The 19,484-nt window shown below is 39.7% G+C and overlaps 2 protein-coding genes across 6 annotated transcripts in view; one reads left to right on the forward strand and one right to left on the reverse strand.

Moving 5' to 3' along the window:
• The first annotated feature begins 6,758 nt into the window (after nucleotides 1–6,758).
• Nucleotides 6,759–15,465, forward strand: ZBTB33 (zinc finger and BTB domain containing 33). The gene is made up of 2 exons (XM_032619948.1): nucleotides 6,759–7,072; nucleotides 10,158–15,465. Exon 2 carries the CDS (start codon nucleotides 10,160–10,162, stop codon nucleotides 12,176–12,178), a length of 2,019 nt encoding a protein of 672 aa, XP_032475839.1. The 5' UTR covers nucleotides 6,759–7,072; nucleotides 10,158–10,159; the 3' UTR covers nucleotides 12,179–15,465.
• Nucleotides 15,466–15,718: 253 nt separating this feature from the next.
• Nucleotides 15,719–19,484, reverse strand: part of TMEM255A (transmembrane protein 255A) — a 47,497-nt gene continuing 43,731 nt past the window's right edge. For 4 of the 5 annotated variants that reach the window (XM_032619951.1, XM_032619954.1, XM_032619950.1 and 1 more), the window contains one exon: nucleotides 15,719–18,099. In XM_032619951.1, coding sequence (XP_032475842.1) covers nucleotides 17,941–18,099 — 159 coding nt within the window. In that variant the 3' untranslated portion in view covers nucleotides 15,719–17,940. The remainder of the gene's footprint in view (nucleotides 18,100–19,484) is intronic. The other variant, XM_032619952.1, reaches the window with a different exon arrangement.

The following is a 19,484-nucleotide window of genomic DNA, read 5'->3' on the forward strand; positions in this document are numbered from 1 at the left end:
TTCCCCAGGCCTACGTGGCCTCTCGCCGACGTGAAAGGGGTGTGTGCATCCGTGTAAATAAACCGCCGCTGCAATCGGTTCCTCTCATCCTTCCGGTTCCTCAGGAGGCGCGCCAGGTCCAAGTTGGATCGGAGACCGTGTTTTTCTCAGCCTCGTACTTGAAATGACTGAAAGGAAGGATGACAGACCACAAGATACATTTCACTGAGTGGCCTTATCACCAACACAGTCAATTCTGCTTGTGTTCCAGGTGCCTTCTGTGCGTGTGTGTTACATATTCTATACTATTGGATGCTTTTACTGTTTCTCGTGTGTGTGTATGTATGTACATACGTACATATACATAATATCAATATATGCACAGATGTGGGCGTCTATGTACATGTAGAATATATAGGAATGGCTCAAATCGAATTACATTTTTTTTTCTGAGTCTATCCTGATTTCAAATAAAAATCTAAGTGGGACGAGAAGAAAAAGCACCAAGTATTCAAAGTATTTCTTATGCAGCTGACAGTGTTTTTATTTTAGTGTTGTCAGATTTAGCAAAAAGAAAAAAAATACAATAGGTTCGCTTACATTTGAATTTCAGCTAAACAATGAATAATGTTTTAGTATAAGTATGTCCCATACAATAATAATGCACTATTAACTATTTTCTACTAAAGATGAGGAGATAGCCAATATTATACCTCCTCCCTCCTCTCCCACCACCTCTAAAATTTATTCCTTATATTCTAAGGCTTTTCACTTGCTGTTAGAGAAAATGGATTGGGAAGCAGCCCCTGATATCTGGAAGCTGACTAGCACTCAGGCCATGTTCTTCTGTTGGACATAAACTCACAGAACACCAATCTAAGACAAGGTCACTAGGTGACTGACAACGTGAGACGAAATAAGACCACTTCATAATTTTGTCTAAGCACAGACAAAAAAAAAGTCACTGTGCCACCCAGAAAACACCAAACACCCCCTCTCTTGACCAAAATGGGTGACTGCTACTTTATCAATTACAGCTTTATCTTTGCCCTAGTCTGCCCTCCCTATATATGAGATTATTGAGATGCCCAATCATACAATTGCCCCTGCTTTCTGACAGCATCTGATTTAGAGCGAACTGCCACTTCCTTAGACCCTCCCGTAAATCACTCAAATACTATAGTAGGTTCTTTCTAACATTCTCTTACTGAAACACCCCATGGTTCCCTATGGTGTTCATTCTCCCTGCCTGCAAAGAATAATAAACCCAACTTGTCAACTATGAGTAAGTTCCTGATGGTCTTTGGTTGAAGGGCATTGACATGTTCCACTGCCTAGAGTGCTCTTCCCCAGATATTTGCATGGCTCTTTCCCTTAGTTCATTCCGTTCTTTGCTCATCCATCATCTTTTCAGAGAGGTCGTCCCTGACCACACTATTTACAATAGCACCCTCATTATTCTCTCCCCCTTTATGCTATTTATTTTTCTTCATAGCACTCATTACTATCTGATATTATGTTATATATTTAGATAATATGTTTACTGTATGTCTCTCCCATTAGAATCTAAGTTTCATGAAGACTGCGACTTCATCTTGATGATGATTGTATCCACAGTGTGTAGAGCATTGCCTGGCACGGAGTAGGTACTAAGTGATATGTATTTAATGAACGAATGAATGAATGGATTTTTATTGTGTCAGGGTTTATAATAGTTTCATTCTATCACATATTCATAACCTTGTTGTTTGGTCTTAGTCCTCCATTTACATAGACTGGCGCACTGCAAAATGTTCATTCTTAATTCTTCATTTTGACTCATTTCTTATCAGATTTGATTTCATATTGCCAAGTAATTTTTCACAAAGGACACATTTGTAGTATATTCTCTCAACCTTTTTAATATTCGAAATATTCTACCTGTTGCTTTTGGGGGGTAGATTGTATTATTGTTGGCAATATCCACTTCCTGTTTCTCAGTAGGAGGGTTATATATCCCTATCCAATTGACTTTAGAAGGTTTTTAGAAGAAAAGGAGAATCAGCTGTATCAAACAAGTCACTTAAAGAGAGAATTGTTGGGATAAAGCAGAAAAGGGGAGAGTGATGAAAAAGCAAACATATATTTAGAACTTACTGGGTTCCAGACACTCATTCATTCAATATTAAGTAACCATATCTGTCTATCATCTACCATCAAGGCAGGCTTCACAAACATGTTAGTGTTTGAGTTGTGTCTTTCTTGAAGACCAGGCACTTGCCAAACAACAGGAGAGGCACAGTGTGAATACAAAAGGAATGGTTATTACAGGCTTAGGGTTCCAGGCACAGACATGAAAGCAGTAAACACCATGTCATATTTTGGAAACTGTACGCATTTTGACACTATCGGTAGTTAACTCATTTAATCCTCAAAACAACTCTATGGGAAGGTATTATTATCTCTATTTTACATATGAAGAATCAGGCTCAAGGTCACACAGCTAAGTGGGAGTACCAGAATCCCAACCCACTCACATCTGCCCAAGTCTTTGTTATTTCCACTATACCTTACTGTGGTTTCTTTTTATACTTGTGTAGTGACCGTACTAAATCTGTGTAGCTAAGCATAACTCAGTGGAAGGGCTCTAGGACTGAATGAATGCCATTTTTTATCTTTTTAAAAATTTATTTATTTATTTTTGGCTGCATTGGGTCTTCGTTGCTGCACGTGGGCTTTCTCTAGTTGAGGCGAGCCGGGGCTACTCTTCGTTGCGGTGCGCGGACTTCTCATTGCGGTGGCTTCTCTTGTTGTAGAGCATGGGCTCTAGGCGCGTGGGCTTCAGTAGTTGTGGCACGCGTGCTCAGTAGTTGTGGCTCGCGGGCTCTGGAGCACAGGCTCAGTAGTTGTGGTGCACAGGCTTAGTTGCTCCATGGCACGTGGGATCTTCCTGGACCTGGGCTCGAACCCGTGTCACCTACATTGGCAGGCAGATTCTTAACCACTGCGCCACCAGGGAAGTCCTGGTTTTTTATCTTTTATCATCATCAATTAATATATTAAGCATCCACAAGATTCTTGACATTTTAACACAGGAGAGGACAGTTGCTGGCCTCATGGAATTCATAATCAAGTTCAAAAAAGGCAAAGGCAAGCAAACACTGACACATGGTTATAAAACCTGATTCCATTATCAGCCAATCAAAAATCTTTTTAGAATGTGAAACAATTGATACCTCCAAATCCATTTGATAAAGGTTCTTGTCTTTAAAAGCTACTATGTTGTTTGAAGTAGGGTTAAGCCTTCAGATAAAAAGAAAGTGAAAGGTGAAATAACTTGTTGAGAAACAGAAAATTAATGAAACTTTCCAAAGACCTTGTCCCAAAAGCTGCTGTTAAGGCCACTCAGATTTCTTGGTCTGCTCTGCTTTTCCTACCAAAAAATTCCTTTCCTGATCATTGGATCCCCTTTAATTATAGGTAACTTTTTTCTTTTTAAATTTTTTTTAATTTGAAGTATAGTTGATTTACAATATTGTGTTAGTTTCAAATGTACAACAAAGTGATTCGGTTATATATGTATATTAATTTTTTCAGATTATTTTCCATTATAGGTTATTATAAGATACTGAGTATTGTTCCCTGTGTTATACAGGAAATCCTTGTAGCTTATCTACTTTATACATGGTAGTGTGCATCTATTAATCCCATACTCCCAGTTTGTCCCTCCCCCTCTCCCTCTACCCTTTGGTAACCATGAGTTTGTTTTCTATGTCTGTGAGTCTGTTTCTGTTTTGTATATAGATTCATCTGTATTATTTTTAGATTCCATATATAAGTGATATCATATAGTATTTGTCTTTGATTTATTTCACTAAGCATAATACTCTCTAGGTCCATCCATGTTGCTGCAAATGGCAATATTTCCTTCTTTTTTATGGTTGAGTAATAATATTCCATTGTATATATATACCACATCTCTAAGCCAATCATCTGTTGATGGGCAATTGGATTGTTTCCATGTCTTGGCTTTTGTAAATAGTGCTGCTATGAACATTGGGGTGCGTGTATCTTTTTGAATTAGAGTTTTTGTTTTTTTACTGATATATACCCAGGAGTGGAATTGCTGGATCACATAGTAGTTCTAATTTTAGTTTTTTAAGGAACCTCCATACTGTTTTCCATAGTGGCTGCATCAATTTACGTTCTCACTAACAGTGTACAAGGATTCCCTTTTCTCCACACCTTCTCCAGCATTTATTATTTGTAGACTTTTTGATGACAGCCATCCTGACTGGTGTGAGGTGTTATCTCATTGTGGTTTTGATTTGCATTTCTCTAATAATTAGTGATGTTGAGCATCTTTTTTTGTGCCTATTGGCCATCTGTATGTCTTCTTTGGAAAAATGTCTATTTAGGTGTTCTGCCCATGTTTTTGATTGGGTTGTTTGTTTTTTGGATATTGAGTTGTATGAGTTGTTTTTATATTTTGGATATTAACTCCTTGTCAGTTGCATTGTTTGAAAATATTTTCTCCCATTCTTTTAGTTTTGTTGATGGTTTCCTTTGCTGTGCATAAGCTTTTAAGTTTGATTAGGTCCCATTTGTTTATTTTTGCTTTTATTTCTTTCGCCTTGGGAGACTGAGCTAAGAAAATATTGCTACGATTTATGTCAAAGAATGTTTCACCTATGTACCTTTCTAGGAGTTTTATGGTGTCATGTCTTACATTTAGGTTTTTAAACCATTTTGAGTTTCTTTTTGTATATGGTGTGAGGGAGTGTTCTAATTTCACTGATTTACATGTAGCTGTCCAGCTTTCCCAACACCACTTGTTGAAGAGACTGTCCTTTCTCCATTGTATATTCTTGCCTCTTTTGTCATAGATTAATTGACCTTAGGTGCATGGGTTATAGGTAGCTTTTAAATTTTAGCTTAATTTTTGCTGAGTTAGGGGCTGAGCGACATGGACAGAAGGGAAGAGACAGTTTCCTGCACTTCGAAGTAATAGGCCTTCATCATACCTCAGTTGTGGCTCCACACTTTTAAAGCCCTTTCAGGAAAGGGACAAAGGGAAGGCAATTCTGTTGGGGGCCTTGGTGTTGTTGGTGCTGGTGCAAAAGAAAATGTATTGCATCTTACAATTTACTGAGAGGTAACCAACAACATTTGATAATCAAGAGTGGCAGCTACTGCCACTGTGATCTGTATTTCAAAGAAATGTCTCATTTTAGTTTTAGTCAACTAAGCTACTGAAAGATAAATAGATCCTAAACTTTCAAAATGTACTTTGTCTTATTTCCTATTTTTTTTTTTTTTGCTACTAAATTTTGGGGGAGGATGACTCAGAAAAATGGTCATTAATCTGCTAACTAGTTTTGTTAAGTGCTCAGTTACCAGGAAAATACTACCATCTGTCTTCGTTTCTTTTACAACAGCACACTCCTATTTTCCATGAAATGTTTTTATATTAAACAATAAAACTTTCATAATTTTAAGGCATAATCAAAAACTAATAATGCAGTAATTCCCACATAGATTGTTTTCCCACAATACCAAACCTTGGAGAAACGCCTAAGGAATTTCATTTGGATTTCTTATCTCCATGTGAAAATACAGCTGTATTACACTACTTTGATGTTATGCTATGTGGCTTTACTTTATTGAGGAGAATGTAGAATAGATGAGAGATGGATAGATGATGACATCTTTGTCTGATTTTATGTTGAAGAAAATTAGAGATAGTTAGTAGCCTGGTGGACATTCCAACTGAATGGTAAATAAGTGCCAATTCAAGTTTTTGGAAACTGATGCAATATTATCCTATACATATTTTTTAAAAGAAAATGAAGGTAGTCAATGGCTCTAATTGTTGAAGAAAATGCTGCTATTTTGTTCTTTAGTTGAATGTGATCAATAACCAGCCTAAAGGGAAATATTTTGCTCTCCAAACACCCATCCCATTGCTCCATTCATCATGGTACTCAGTCGGAAGTGTATTGCCAGAAGAGTTTTTAAAATTAGCACAACTCATTCATATATTCATTCACTAAATTAATGAACACCTACCATGTGTCAGACAGTAAAGCCCTCTGAGGAGGAAATGCTATGTAAATAAGAATAATAAATTAACAATGCAAGTGTTAATATTATTTATCTTTCAAGATGCAGCTCAAATTCAGTTTGCTACTCCTTTCTCTGTGTTCTGTACCTTACAAATATTTTGTCGATGTTTGAGTACCTATTTACTGAGCTCTTTGAAAAGGTAGAGACCTTGGTTTATTCATTTTTGTATTCCACAGAACCTAACATAAGATTTGGTACAGATCAAACAGGTGGTCAGAAAACGATAGTTGAAATGAAGGAATTAACATAGTGTTGCATCATTTCGTATTCAGTTAAGAAGATAGTACTTGTCCAAAAACTGAATTTATTTCTTCAAAGTATATATTATAATGAAGTTGTCATCGTGTTATCCTAGAACTTGGATTATCATAAATCATAATGAGTCGATACATTGTTTGATTATATTCTGATTATATTTCAAGGTGGTTTATCATCTAACAGGCTATTAAATAGAGCAGTTTCAAACTTTCAAAAGAAATGAAACCCGTCTAGTCTCTCAGTTTTTACTCCCTAGAAGCTTACACGGAACGTAGATGAAAGCGACTACCTTCCCTCGCATCCCAACCGTTTGTGACCGCATTACCCCATCTTTCCTTTTTCCCACCCTTTCGCCCTCCGGAAGGGGCCGAGCTCTCCCGGTACTTCCCAGTCTTCCTCCGCCCCTTGCGGAAGGAGCCGAAGGCGGAGTGGGGCGCCGAAGCGGCGCGGCCTAACGCTCGGGCCCCTCCGGGAAGAGCCGAACCGCACTCGGAAGAGGAGGGCGCCTTTGCCTTTGGCGCCTCGCCCCCGCGCGGTGCCCTCTGTCGGCGGCTTGGGGCAGCTGTGGCAGTGGTGGCGGCGGGAGGCGGTAGCCGCGTCGACGTCGACCAAGACTGGAGCGACGTTTAAAGAAGGAGCCGAGTCGCCGCGGAGTCCGGCTTCTGGTTGTTGGAGGACTCCCACCCTTCCGCACGGCCCGACGACGAGAAGCTGCAGCGCTGGGAAGCAGGTGAGGAGCCGGCCGCGACCCGGGAGGGGGCGAGGGATCGCGCCTGCTTCCTCCGTCCCTGGGCCGCGCCTGCCTTCGCTTTCTCCTCACTTGAACCAGGAAGCGGCGGAGACGGAGGCTCCGCTCCTCCGGCCCTTTCTTTGTGTGGGCCCGGGAGCGAAGGAGGGGACGAACCGGGAGGGCCGCGGCGCGGTCCCCTCCGCCGTCAGGGGCCGAGGGTCTGCCGTCGCCCGGGGTAGGCCCGGAGCGTGGGGAGCCCACCGCGGAGAACCGCTCGGCGTTTTCCTCGCCCCTCTGCCTGCCTTTTTTGCGCCTCTTTTCCCCTCCTAGCCCTTTGATTTAGAGCTTTTCGGCCTGGCCCATCCTCCCCTTCCGTCCCCTTCCCAGGGCATAACAATGCCGCCTGCTTGGCCTCATCCCCTCCCAACACCCCACCCTCCGGTTCGCCACCTTCTACTTTCCCCGGCTCGCCTCGCCTTACTACCCCCGCCCTGACTGTGCTGGCTGGACCTCCATCTGTATTTGCGAGAAGCTGCTTTTCCGCGTGAATGGGGGTTAAAAACCTCGGTTGCAGCCGGCCGGGTGCGAATGGGAAGAGGGGGTGGAAGGAGGAAGATGGGGTTCAGCTGCCGCAGGGAGCCGCGTGTCGGTTGTTTCAGTCTCGCGGGTGGTGTTTCTCTTTCCCACCTTCACCTGCCTTCGGTCAAGGATTTGTCTCACAGGAATGAGGAACGGCTTTTCCACAGTCGGATCGCAAATCTTGGTTGGGGTGGGTTCAGACCGATTTGTGCTGTTCCTGGGGAACAGGGAAGAGGAGGTAACCTAAACAACAAAATGAAACCAAGTCCCGGTGTCACCTGGACACGTACATTTAAATCATTCCCCCATTGGGAACACCCATGTGCAAACGACAAAAATAGTGGGACCGTATTCAGAAAACCTATCTATCCACTGAAAAGGGACGTGTGTCGAAATCCCCATATTTCGGTAGCCCAGGTTGCTGGCTCGCTGTCCAAAGGTCACCCTTTCTGATGAATGCCTTTATGGTAACCTGGAATTCCTTGGTACCGTTAACAAGCAATGCCTTATAACATGATGTTTTAAATCCTTGATTTCTAGACTTTTCTCCTATTTTTTGTTTTTAAGCTATTATTTTGAAAAATTTAGAAGATATTTGAGAGGCCCTGTCTTCCACGTGTATCTAACTTAAGAACTGTGACAGTGGTACTACTTTGGTAACTCTAAAGGGAAAGAATATTAGCAATAAAAAGTGTTTCTTTACCAAAAGTACTTATCAACTAATTTTCCCCCGCTTATCTATTTTATTTTATTTTATTATTTTTTAACATCTTTATTGGAGTATAATTGCTTTACAATGTTTAGTTTCTGCTGTACAGCAAAGTGAATCAGCTATACATATACATATATCCCCATATCTCCTCCCTCTTGCATCTCCCTCCCACCCTCCCTATCGCACCCCTCTAGGTGGTCACAAAGCATCGAGCTGATCTCCCTGTGCTATGTGGCTGCTTCCCACTAGCTATCTGTTTTACATTTGGTAGTGTGTATATGTCCATGCCACTCTCTCACTTCATCCCAGCTTAACCTTCCCTCTCCCCGTGTCCTCAAGTCCATTCTCTACGTCTGTGTCTTTATTCCTGTCCTGCCCCTAGGTTCATCAGAACCATTTTTTTTTAAGATTCCATATATATGTGTTAGCATACAGTATTTGTTTTTCCCGTTCTGACTTACTTCACTGTATGACAGACTCTAGGTCCATCCACCTCATTACAAATAACTCAATTTGTTTCTTTTTATGGCTGAGTAATATTCCATTGTATATATGTGCCACATCTTCTTAATCCATTCATGTATCGATGGACACTTAGGTTGCTTCCACGTCCTGGCTATTGTAAATAGAGCTGCAGTGAACATTGTGGTACATGACTCTTTTTGAATTATGGTTTTCTCAGGTCAACTAATTTTTAATTATATATACATGTATTTATTTATCTATTTATTTATTTAAATTCCGTGTCATTGTTATTGGATATATCTTCTGCAAAGTGCCAAAAATTGTTTTGGGGGTGGTACACAGCAATACTATTTATTGACAGTCCCCCTCCCCTTTTTTTCTAGAGTGATGTCTGCTCTGTTCCAGTAAGTTTATATCTTAATTTTCACTAGTTCATTTGGTGTGAAGAAAGTTCTCATATCAATGCTCATAATTCTTTACCAACAAAATTCAATGTTTTGTGTTTTCATGCAAATGAGCTTTAAGAAATGGTAAACTTTTCTTTTCCTTTGTTTTATTTTTTCACAACAGCATCTGTTGACTTCATTTGGCACTCTTTAACATTCCACCTCGAGATTGTAAGGGTAGGCAGGTGAGCGGAAGTGGGAAGTGGCAAGGGGAAGAAGAAAGAGGAGAGGGTAAGAAAGGTGTTTCATAGTTTATCCAGATGAGGCATCCCAATCAAAGTAAGAATAGAAAAATAATAGAGGTAATAATTGCCAGTGTTTATAAATTCTGATTTAGTCACTGGCTGCAGGGAATAGCTGTTGAATATGTTCTTAAAGATAAGTTAAAATTTAGGAAGACTACATATTTTGGACTCAGTGTTGTACACACCAAGCTTTTCTGACATTCAAAACATTCATTTACAGGTGAAATAACTTTTATGTGTTCATGATGAAGATTTTTCTTAAAGTTTTAAGACAGTTAAAAATTAACTCTTAACTCTTCTTGAGAAAATCCAAAATTGGAACTAAGAAAATTAATTTTAGTCTTTAAAACTAACTTAGTGGTGATGCATGAATCTAAGATTCAAAGGAAGAGATTAATGTTCAAATCTGTAGATCAATTTAAAACTGGCTTGTCTCTTCTCAGGGGAAAGTCATGAGATTTGACATGTCCAAAAACCAGCCTGTAAGAATAATTTATATAAAAACCAAAAAGTTATATCAAACTTTGGGTAAAACTCCAATAAACTAGTTAATGATGCTGTAGCTGAAATTCTGAATGATGAAGTGCTTTTGTCCTTCTTTCCTAATCTCCCATCCTCCCCCTCCCTTTCTCTTACAGGCATGGAGAGTAGAAAACTGATTTCTGCTACAGACATTCAATACTCTGGCAGTCTGCTGAACTCCTTGAATGAGCAGCGCGGCCATGGACTCTTCTGTGATGTTACCGTTATTGTGGAAGACCGAAAATTCCGAGCCCACAGGAACATCCTTTCAGCTTCTAGTACTTACTTCCATCAGCTCTTCTCAGTTGCTGGGCAAGTTGTTGAACTGAGCTTTATAAGAGCAGAGATCTTTGCAGAAATTCTCAATTATATCTATAGTTCTAAAATTGTTCGTGTTAGATCAGATTTACTTGATGAGTTAATTAAATCAGGGCAGTTATTAGGAGTTAAATTTATAGCAGAGCTTGGTGTCCCATTGTCACAGGTTAAAAGCATCTCAGGTACAGCTCAGGATGGTAATGCAGAAACCTTACCTCCTGGTTCTAGTGACAAGAACCTTGAAATACAAAAATCAAAAGATGAAGCCCAAGAAAATGGGGCCACTATAATGCCAATTATAACAGAGTCTTTTTCCTTATCTGCTGAAGATTATGAGATGAAAAAGATCATTGTTACCGATTCAGATGATGACGACGATGACGTCATTTTCTGCTCTGAGATTCTGCCTGCAAAGGAGACTTTGCCAAGTACCAATACAGTGGCAGAGGTCCAGCCTAACCCAGGCTCTGTTGCTATTTCAGATGTTGCACCTTGTGCGAGCAATAGCTCTCCCCCTTTAACAAATATCACACCTACTCAGAAACTTCCTACTTCTGTGAATCAGGCAACTCTGAACCAAACACAAGGAAGTGAAAAATTATTGGTATCCTCGGCCCCAACACATCTGACTCCCAACATCATTTTATTAAGTCAGACATCACTTACTACACCACCAAATGTCAGTTCTTCACTTCCAAATCATATGTCTCCTTCAATCAATGTACTTGTGCAGAATCAGCAGCCACCAAACAATGCTGTTTTAACAGGAAACAAGGCCAATGAAGAGGAGGAGGAGGAAATTATAGATGATGATGATGACACTATTAGCTCCAGTCCAGACTCGGCGGTCAGTAATACATCTTTGGTCCCACAGGCTGAGATCCCCCCAAATACTGCTTTTGATGGATCGTTGATACAGAAGATGCAGATTCCTACACTTCTGCAAGAGCCACTTTCTAATTCTTTAAAAATTTCAGATATAATTACTAGAAACACTAATGATCCAGGTTTAGGATCAAAACATCTAATGGAGGGTCAGAAGATTATTACTTTAGATACAGCTACTGAAATTGAAGGCTTGTCGACGGGTTGCAAGGTTTATGCAAATATTGGTGAAGATACTTATGATATAGTGATCCCTGTCAAAGATGACCCTGACGAAGGGGAGGCCAGACTTGAGAATGAGATACCAAAAACATCTAGCAGTGAGACGGCAAATAAACGTATGAAGGTAAAACATGATGATCACTATGAGTTAATAGTAGATGGAAGGGTCTATTATATCTGTATTGTATGCAAAAGGTCATATGTCTGTCTGACAAGCTTGCGGAGACATTTTAACATTCATTCTTGGGAGAAGAAGTATCCTTGCCGTTACTGTGAGAAGGTATTTCCTCTTGCAGAATATCGCACAAAGCATGAAATTCATCACACAGGGGAGAGAAGGTATCAGTGTTTGGCCTGTGGCAAGTCTTTCATCAACTATCAGTTTATGTCTTCACACATAAAGTCAGTTCATAGTCAAGATCCTTCTGGAGACTCAAAGCTTTATCGTTTACATCCATGCAGGTCTTTACAGATCAGACAATATGCATACCTTTCTGATAAGTCAGGCACCATGCCTGTCATGAAGGATGATGGTATTGGGTATAAGGTTGATGCTGGGAAAGAACCTCCAGTAGGGACCACATCTACTCCTCAGAACAAGCCAATGACCTGGGAAGATATTTTTATTCAGCAGGAAAATGATTCAATTTTTAAACAGAATGTAACAGATGGCAGTACTGAGTTTGAATTTATAATACCAGAATCTTATTGAACTCCTTTGAAATATCAGAAAGTTTTGGTTTGGATTAAAGGTCAGGGCTTTCAGAAGACCTGTAAAACAAAGGTGAAAACAAGTTGATTTGATCTGCCATGTCATCTGAAGGTAGTCTAGTTGGATTATTTGTTGATAATTTTTTAGAAGCAAATTATTCTGAAAGTTTGAATAGAAATTGAGAAGTTTTTCCCCCCAAGTATCCATTTTTATAGTTAGCTTTCAGCACATTTAAAAGAGGCAAAAAGAAAAAAAAAGCTTGGAGAGATAGTTTCCTGAATAGAATTTGAAGCAGTCTGAATGTTCTTTGAAAATAACTGGAGTTATTAGCATACCCTAGTATATCTTGCAACTTTCCCCTTCTGTGTTAGCACTTTACTGATGAATTCTCAATTTTCTTATTATTGAGACTATAAATGTGTCGTGTCTTATATATGGCATAAAAAGTAAACAAGAACTTCTAAAGTTGTCCTGGAAATTTTCAGAATAAATCTCTGCTTGGTTGTGTATTCTGCTAACCCAAATGGATAGCAACCTCCTGCCCCTCATGAAAATGGCCGTGCAGACAAATCTCTCATTTGAACAATGAAGTAGTTTTAGCTAATTAGAATTAAACCTTGCTTTTATTGCCATAGTCTGGAAAAGACCTGTGGCTGGACTACTGTATATATACCTTTGCAGTGTGGTTTCCATGGGCAAAAATACTAAAGGAAAACAAATCTCTGTAGTGCAGACAGGAAGAGGTGAAATGTTCTGTTGCATTTGTTTTGAATTCTGCACTTGTATATGATAGCGACAGAGAATGGAAGTAAATGGAGATTTCCTTTTTGCTTGTTATGGTTAAAAATATTCCCATGACATTTTTCAAATTTTGAATCTGAAAGCCACCAAATTAATCTTTATGTATAAATCTTTATAAATGACAAATTTCACAAATGAGACGCCTATATATTTTGGGCGGGAGGCTACTGGCATATATTTTTAAATGTTCATATTACTTAGAATCTCTAATAGGAAGTTTTTATTTGACATAGTTGAGTCAGTGATCTAGTATTTTCCTTTCAGCAAGACCTTTTAGGTTTTTACTCCTTCTAAAATAAGTTCCATTCCATCTGCAAATTGCTGCAGTATTATAGCATTCAGAAGCTATACGTGGAAGTTAAATAGGCTTGTTGATTCCCATTTATCTTGAGAACAATAAATACCACCTTTCTCCCTTTTAAAATGACACATATTTAAACACTTAGAAAATAAAATAAAAACTTATTGAAGTGCTAGTACTAAAAGGGAAGCAGGTTGGAACAAATATATAGCCTAGCATTTATAACAGGATTGACTTGTCGAACTTCTGTAAATGAATTTTTGCAAAGGAAAAAAATTAATAGATATTGAAAAAGATTGTTGTGCATAGTTATTAGTCATTTGTAACCTTGCTTAAGTATTTCTTAATTCAACATAGATATTTTCTTTCTCCTTAACCACGTATTTTTGAAAATAGTCTATTTCTTGACTTTGAACTTAAAGCTTTAATCATAATTTCTTATGTATACGTCATTCTTCTTACAGTAATCTAGACTTGAAGATAACGGTTTTGGTGTTTCTTAAGATGGTAGCTGAGGGTATCAGGCATCAGTATTTGCAGTTATATGAGAAGAAAGAAAAATAATATACTCCTTTGCTTTACCAAGGATTAGAATGATGTGCATCTTTCTGTTTTCTGTTCTGTGAGTTGAGACCTTAAGACCATTTTGTAAACTAATCCTTGGAAATTTTTTAATTACCTTACAACTTAAGAGTCTGATCTCTGGAATTGCAATATCTGTTTCCTTTCTTTGTAGATACTGATAACATTACTCTTTGACTATAGGGTACACTCTGAAATCTTTTCAGTGGAAATTTTTTTGTTTCATTAATGCTGTTTTACCAGTTAGACATAATTCTTCTACAAGTGTGAATGATACTGATATCAGCAGAGCTTCCAGTCCTTTCAGACTAAACTGCTAGGTAAATTAGTTTGTCATAATAAAACTTGGTGGTTTCTACAAGGCCATTATGACAAACCAGGAGTTAATTCTATAATGGAAAACTATCCATTCTTAATTATCTGGATATAATTATTTGCTGCTGCTGTGCTCTATGTAAATTCTGAGGGTGAAATTTCAACTTTGCCTACTGAAGCTATCGTCTAGAGTTTTTTGGGAGGAGGAAAACTGGAAAAATCACTTAAAATTGTATTTTTGCCAGAAGACTTTTACTTGCATGTATGTCAGGGTCTTCTGTTTTTCTACAAGTCTCTATATATACAAAGTTCAGAATTCATGCAAAATACTCCTTTGGGATTAAAACCATTCACCCCCAGTATTTATGGGGTTGGAAATCTGTGGCAAGAGGCTGTTCAAAGCTTGTCATGGGGTGTTCCTATTTTATACTTAGTTTTCTGGCAATTGAACTTCCCTTTTTTTCCTTTCAAGTTGGCTTCAGATTTGCTCCTATGCTAAATTACCTATAAATATTCTGGATAGGAACTTTGAAATAGCAATTTGTTAAAAGAGATGACAAAATGAAAGTGCTCAAACTAAGCAAAGATTTTTTTTTTGCGGTACGCGGGCCTCTCACTGTTGTGGCCTCTCCCGTTGCGGAGCAACAGGCTCCGGACGCACAGGCTTAGCGGCCATGGCTCACGGGCCCAGCCGCTCCGTGGCATGTGGGATCTTCCCGGACCAGGGCACGAACCCGTGTCCCCTGCATCGGCAGGCGGACTCTCAACCACTGCGCCACCAGGGAAGCCCCTAAGCAAAGGGATCTTCCCGGACCAGGGCACGAACCCAAGTCCCCTGCATCGGCAGGCGGACTCTCAACCACTGCGCCACCAGGGAAGCCCCTAAGCAAAGATTTTTAAATGTTGTAGCAATCTTGCAAGATTCACTTTAGAATAAATCTTAAATGATTATCATTTTGGTGGTAATGATCCCACACACAACCGCTATGAGGAATTGATGCTGGGTTTTTCCCGTTGTACCAAAAAGATAAAACAAATGGTAAAAATGATGAAGGTATTTTGTATTGTCAAGGCGTGCATATTCTAAAGAATTAAATACTAATTCAGCAGCACTGGCTTTCTCATCTCTGTCAATCATATGAAACCTTGTTCATTTCCATCCAACACTGTAATGTTCATACTTGTTCACGCTTCTCTGTCATGACTTTAAGTTCTACTTTTCATTAACCGTTACCTGATATTAGTTCGTAGAGCTTCTTATGGCAAAAATAAAATGTTTTAATTCTGATTTTTTAGTGCATTTTTTACAAGATGTTCTTTCAGAAATTATATAGCTTATGTTCTGTTGTTTTTCAGTTTTTGTAGCAGGAGACTGGAACTGTATTTCTGATGACAGCATGACAGAATTTCCCATTAGGTTTTATATGTTGGTTAATCACATGCCCATTGTATCTTGAACCATAATAGTCAAAAGTGAGTCAGCTGCTGTCAGTTGCTTTAGAGTGTTTGTGATACTTCTGTTGATTCCATGAAGACACATGTAAGTTGATAAGGAGGAGGATAGTTTTATTAATTTGAAACATCACAAAAGCAGTCTGGGTTTCCAACATGGCAGTGATACAGATTTTAAGCAACATCCAGTTATACAGGTTCTGGATTAATATTTTAATGTTTCATGCCCAGTTCAATACTTTAAAGCAGAATTAGGAATAAAGCAGTAAATATTACAAAATGCAGTCAAGGTACATTTTGGAAATACAAATTCCTTCATTACAGCAAATGTTTTTGCAAAAGAGTAAAGCAGCAAATATTATCTTTTCTAAGGCAACATGCACTTTTTATAGCTCAATGTGATAAAAAAAGAAGCTGCTCAAATTAAGTGTTACAAAATCTATACTGTTTCAAGTTACTTTGTAAAGTAAGAAAAATACATAGAAATGAGTCATAGAATCTTAACACTTTAAGAAATGTGATAAATGTAGGATATACTATGTAATGGTGCCTTTAAAAAAATTAAATACCCATACACGTTCACTAAAGCAAAATGTAAAGTGTAAACAGCAAGAAATTTCACTGAGTATTACAAGTTGATATTTGTATAGTAAGTCAATTGGTTATTAGTCCCTTTTTGAAATCCAATAGAATTTTAATATGCTCAGAACTGTAGAAAATAATAGTAACTTTATATAACGCAAAAGGATTATAGTTGTTCAGATTTGAAATCCAGATGAGACATCAGTCGTGATGCCGAAAGTTAAACTGAATGTTTTGCAAACATTTACTGTGAACAATGAGCACACTGGTTGTACCTTGGTAACTCTTGATGGCTGGGTGTCTACAAGGTAGATGGGAGCACCAGCATTTGCCTGCTACCTCTAATCCATGAAGTTGGGAGGTAGCGAAATTGGCTGGAAATTTTTCCTGGTTGTGTTCTGTGTTTGCAGAACTGTCTAATTAGGTACCCTCCTGTAGCCCTGTATTTTTATGTTGTACAAGTGTAGGATTATCCATCTTCCTTTAAATCAATCGATTCTCAGGTTAACGTAAGATCACAATGAAAGTGTTCATTCTGAAATGAAGGCATGGAACCGAAGTGTTAAATTCATCAGATTGAGGTTTAAAGCTATGTATAATTAAAAGAACTGTACAAACACCTACCACAATGTGCCAGATGGATTTTAAATCTACAATAACACTTAAGAATTTGTCAAGTTGGCTACATTTGAGGTATTGCAGACAAAGCGGCATTGTAACACTTTCATAACCTTGAACGCTGTCATGATTGGTCTCAACAGAAAAAAGGACCAATAGAGCAGTGGCATTAAAATACAGATGGTTCTTTTGGGGTGGGGTGCAGGATACGTGCGGTTTGCTGGGATTGAAGCACAATATTTGAAGATAAACAGTCACAAAGATTAGTAACAATCATAACACGACCCAAGAACCTAATCTAGCATTTTTGAACTCAATTTTAACCGTAAGATTTGTATCTCCTGCAGCAAATGCAACATGTAGTAGAACCGCTGTCTCCTAAGTTACCCGATGTATAACTGAGATCCACTTAAAACATCTCACATGTTCTGTGTATTTCAGTGCTTCTTGAACAATCAGTCCTGTTCCCCACTACTCAAAGGACTATTGCACTTTTCCCTTTGGGAGGTACCAATCACAAAAGCTGAGCTGAATGATCACAATAGCCATTTTTACGATACAGAGAAGAAAGGAGTAAGAGACATGGGCAGCTTTTTTCAGCATCCAGACACAAGCAAACAAAGTCTTAGAACTCTGCGTTGGAACTACCGTGTAGCCCCATCATCTGGGAAATTTTCCTTAGGGACTGACTTTAGTGGTAGGGAAAGACAGGGCCTATAAGCCAGGCGCTTCAACCAAGGTGCTAGGGTGGCGATCTGCCAACGGCCGGAGGACAACACTCCATTTACACAAAGTGAAGCAGATGGCAACCACACTTCTGCTGCACACAGAGGCGGGGCCATAGGGTAATGCAGGTCCAAACAAGACAAGCTGCTTGCTGGGATGGCTCTCCAGCCTTGCGCTGCCCTTCTTGGAAGTGCTGGGCTCAGTCTAGCCACCCCTGCTCTGCACTGATAACAAATAAGCTTCTTCCCTATCTTTCCTTAGCCTGGCAGGCCATTGCAAAACTTTATGCATAAGAATCACACTTTAAAGTTTGTACCCTACACACTTCCACTAAAGCAGAAATACAAAAGCCACAATAATCTCAATAGCCAGCAGACATTCCTCTTTAGGGGCTGTAAGGGGGTGGCTTTTCAAAAGGCGGATAGTAGGGTGGAGAGTATCGGGGTGGAGCACTCGAGGACCACATGTAGCTGGGCGAAGGAGAGGCAGACTGGGGCTCATCAGAAAGTCCAGAGGGTGGGGAGGATGGAAAGACACTGGAATGCTGTGTAATCAAAATAGAACAACATCAGTTTAGGCAGTGAGGTTGCGTTTCTCCAACGTCAGTCATTATTTTAAAATGAATATGGACCCAGTGTGTTTCTGTCTGGAACAACCAAGAGTTCCTAAACCTCGCAGGGTTAATGAGGGGCATGAAACTGAGCTGCTCCCACCTTCTCTCAGTCACTCAGGCTGCAGAGCTCACGCAGAGAGGCCTTGGAATCCTCCCCCACCCCTCCCTTTGGACCCCTCATTCAGTCAGTTACCGAACCCTGTTGCTCCTACTTCTGTGTTGTCTCTGGAATCCATCACTCCCTTTACCACGTTTATAACTCAAGCCTCCAACAACTACCCCCTGAGCCATGGCAACAGCATCCCAACTAGTCTTCAAAAAGGTAGTTTGGGCCTTAAGAATATTTGAGGTTAAGCCATTAATACCTGGGAAAGTCTTTGCTACAAAAATATATCATCACAGAGCCCATCTCACAGACCAAAACAAAACAAAACCAAAAAACTAAGGTCAGAGAGGTTAAATGGCTTTCTTGGATCTGGGGTCTTCTAACTTGAAGTCCAACAATTTCTATTTCATCTTAACTGTGGCCCACCACCCCAAAGTGCAGGGTATGTTGGAGGGCAAAGAGGAACAAAGGCGTGGAGGTAAGAATCACAAAGATAAGAGTGAGGAGCGATCTACCAGGTTGCAGGGACACTGAGGACTCTTACTTTGTGCTGTCTAACTTTTGTAGTCTTTGGGAAGGGAGCAAGATATAGGTTAAAAAAAAAAAACCCAGTGAACTGGCGTGTTAGGAGTCATCTGCCACTTCTCTTTCCGTGGCCCATGTATACACCCTTGACCCTAATGATTTTCCTGCTCAAGGAGAGTTGGCCTGTTTTGTTCACTGCTCTCTCCCCCAGAACTCAGAACAGTGCTTGGCAAGTAGGAGGTACTCTAACTTCAGGAGCATAGAAGATGAACTTGGTATGATTTTTAAAAACATAAAATCTATTTTCAAAGACTACGGTCACATCTTGTGGGTACTGTTGCCTTGCTCCAGTGGTGGAGCATGGCTGAGGCCTGAAGGCTGGAGGGGTCTATAGGGATGGCAAGAGGCAGGAGGCCAGTTTTAGGCTCTCAGGAAGAGCAAACGTAAGCCAACGAACGGGGCTGCAGAACTGCAATTTTCTGTTGTGCCTTAGCTCTAGGAGGAACTGCTATATTTAAAAAAAAAAAGGACCCACTTAAATCAAAAAATTTCTCAAGAGTTCAAGTGCTGTCTGGGGAGGTCAATGCCTTTTCTTTGTTCAGCTGGCCGGAGTCTAAGTAGATCACGTCATTTTCAGGCCTAGAGCAATCTAGAGTCAGCCTTGCCATGAGGTATCTGGAGCCTG

The sequence above is a fragment of the Phocoena sinus genome, chromosome X (assembly GCF_008692025.1).
Source record: "Phocoena sinus isolate mPhoSin1 chromosome X, mPhoSin1.pri, whole genome shotgun sequence".
NCBI lineage: Eukaryota > Metazoa > Chordata > Mammalia > Artiodactyla > Phocoenidae > Phocoena > Phocoena sinus.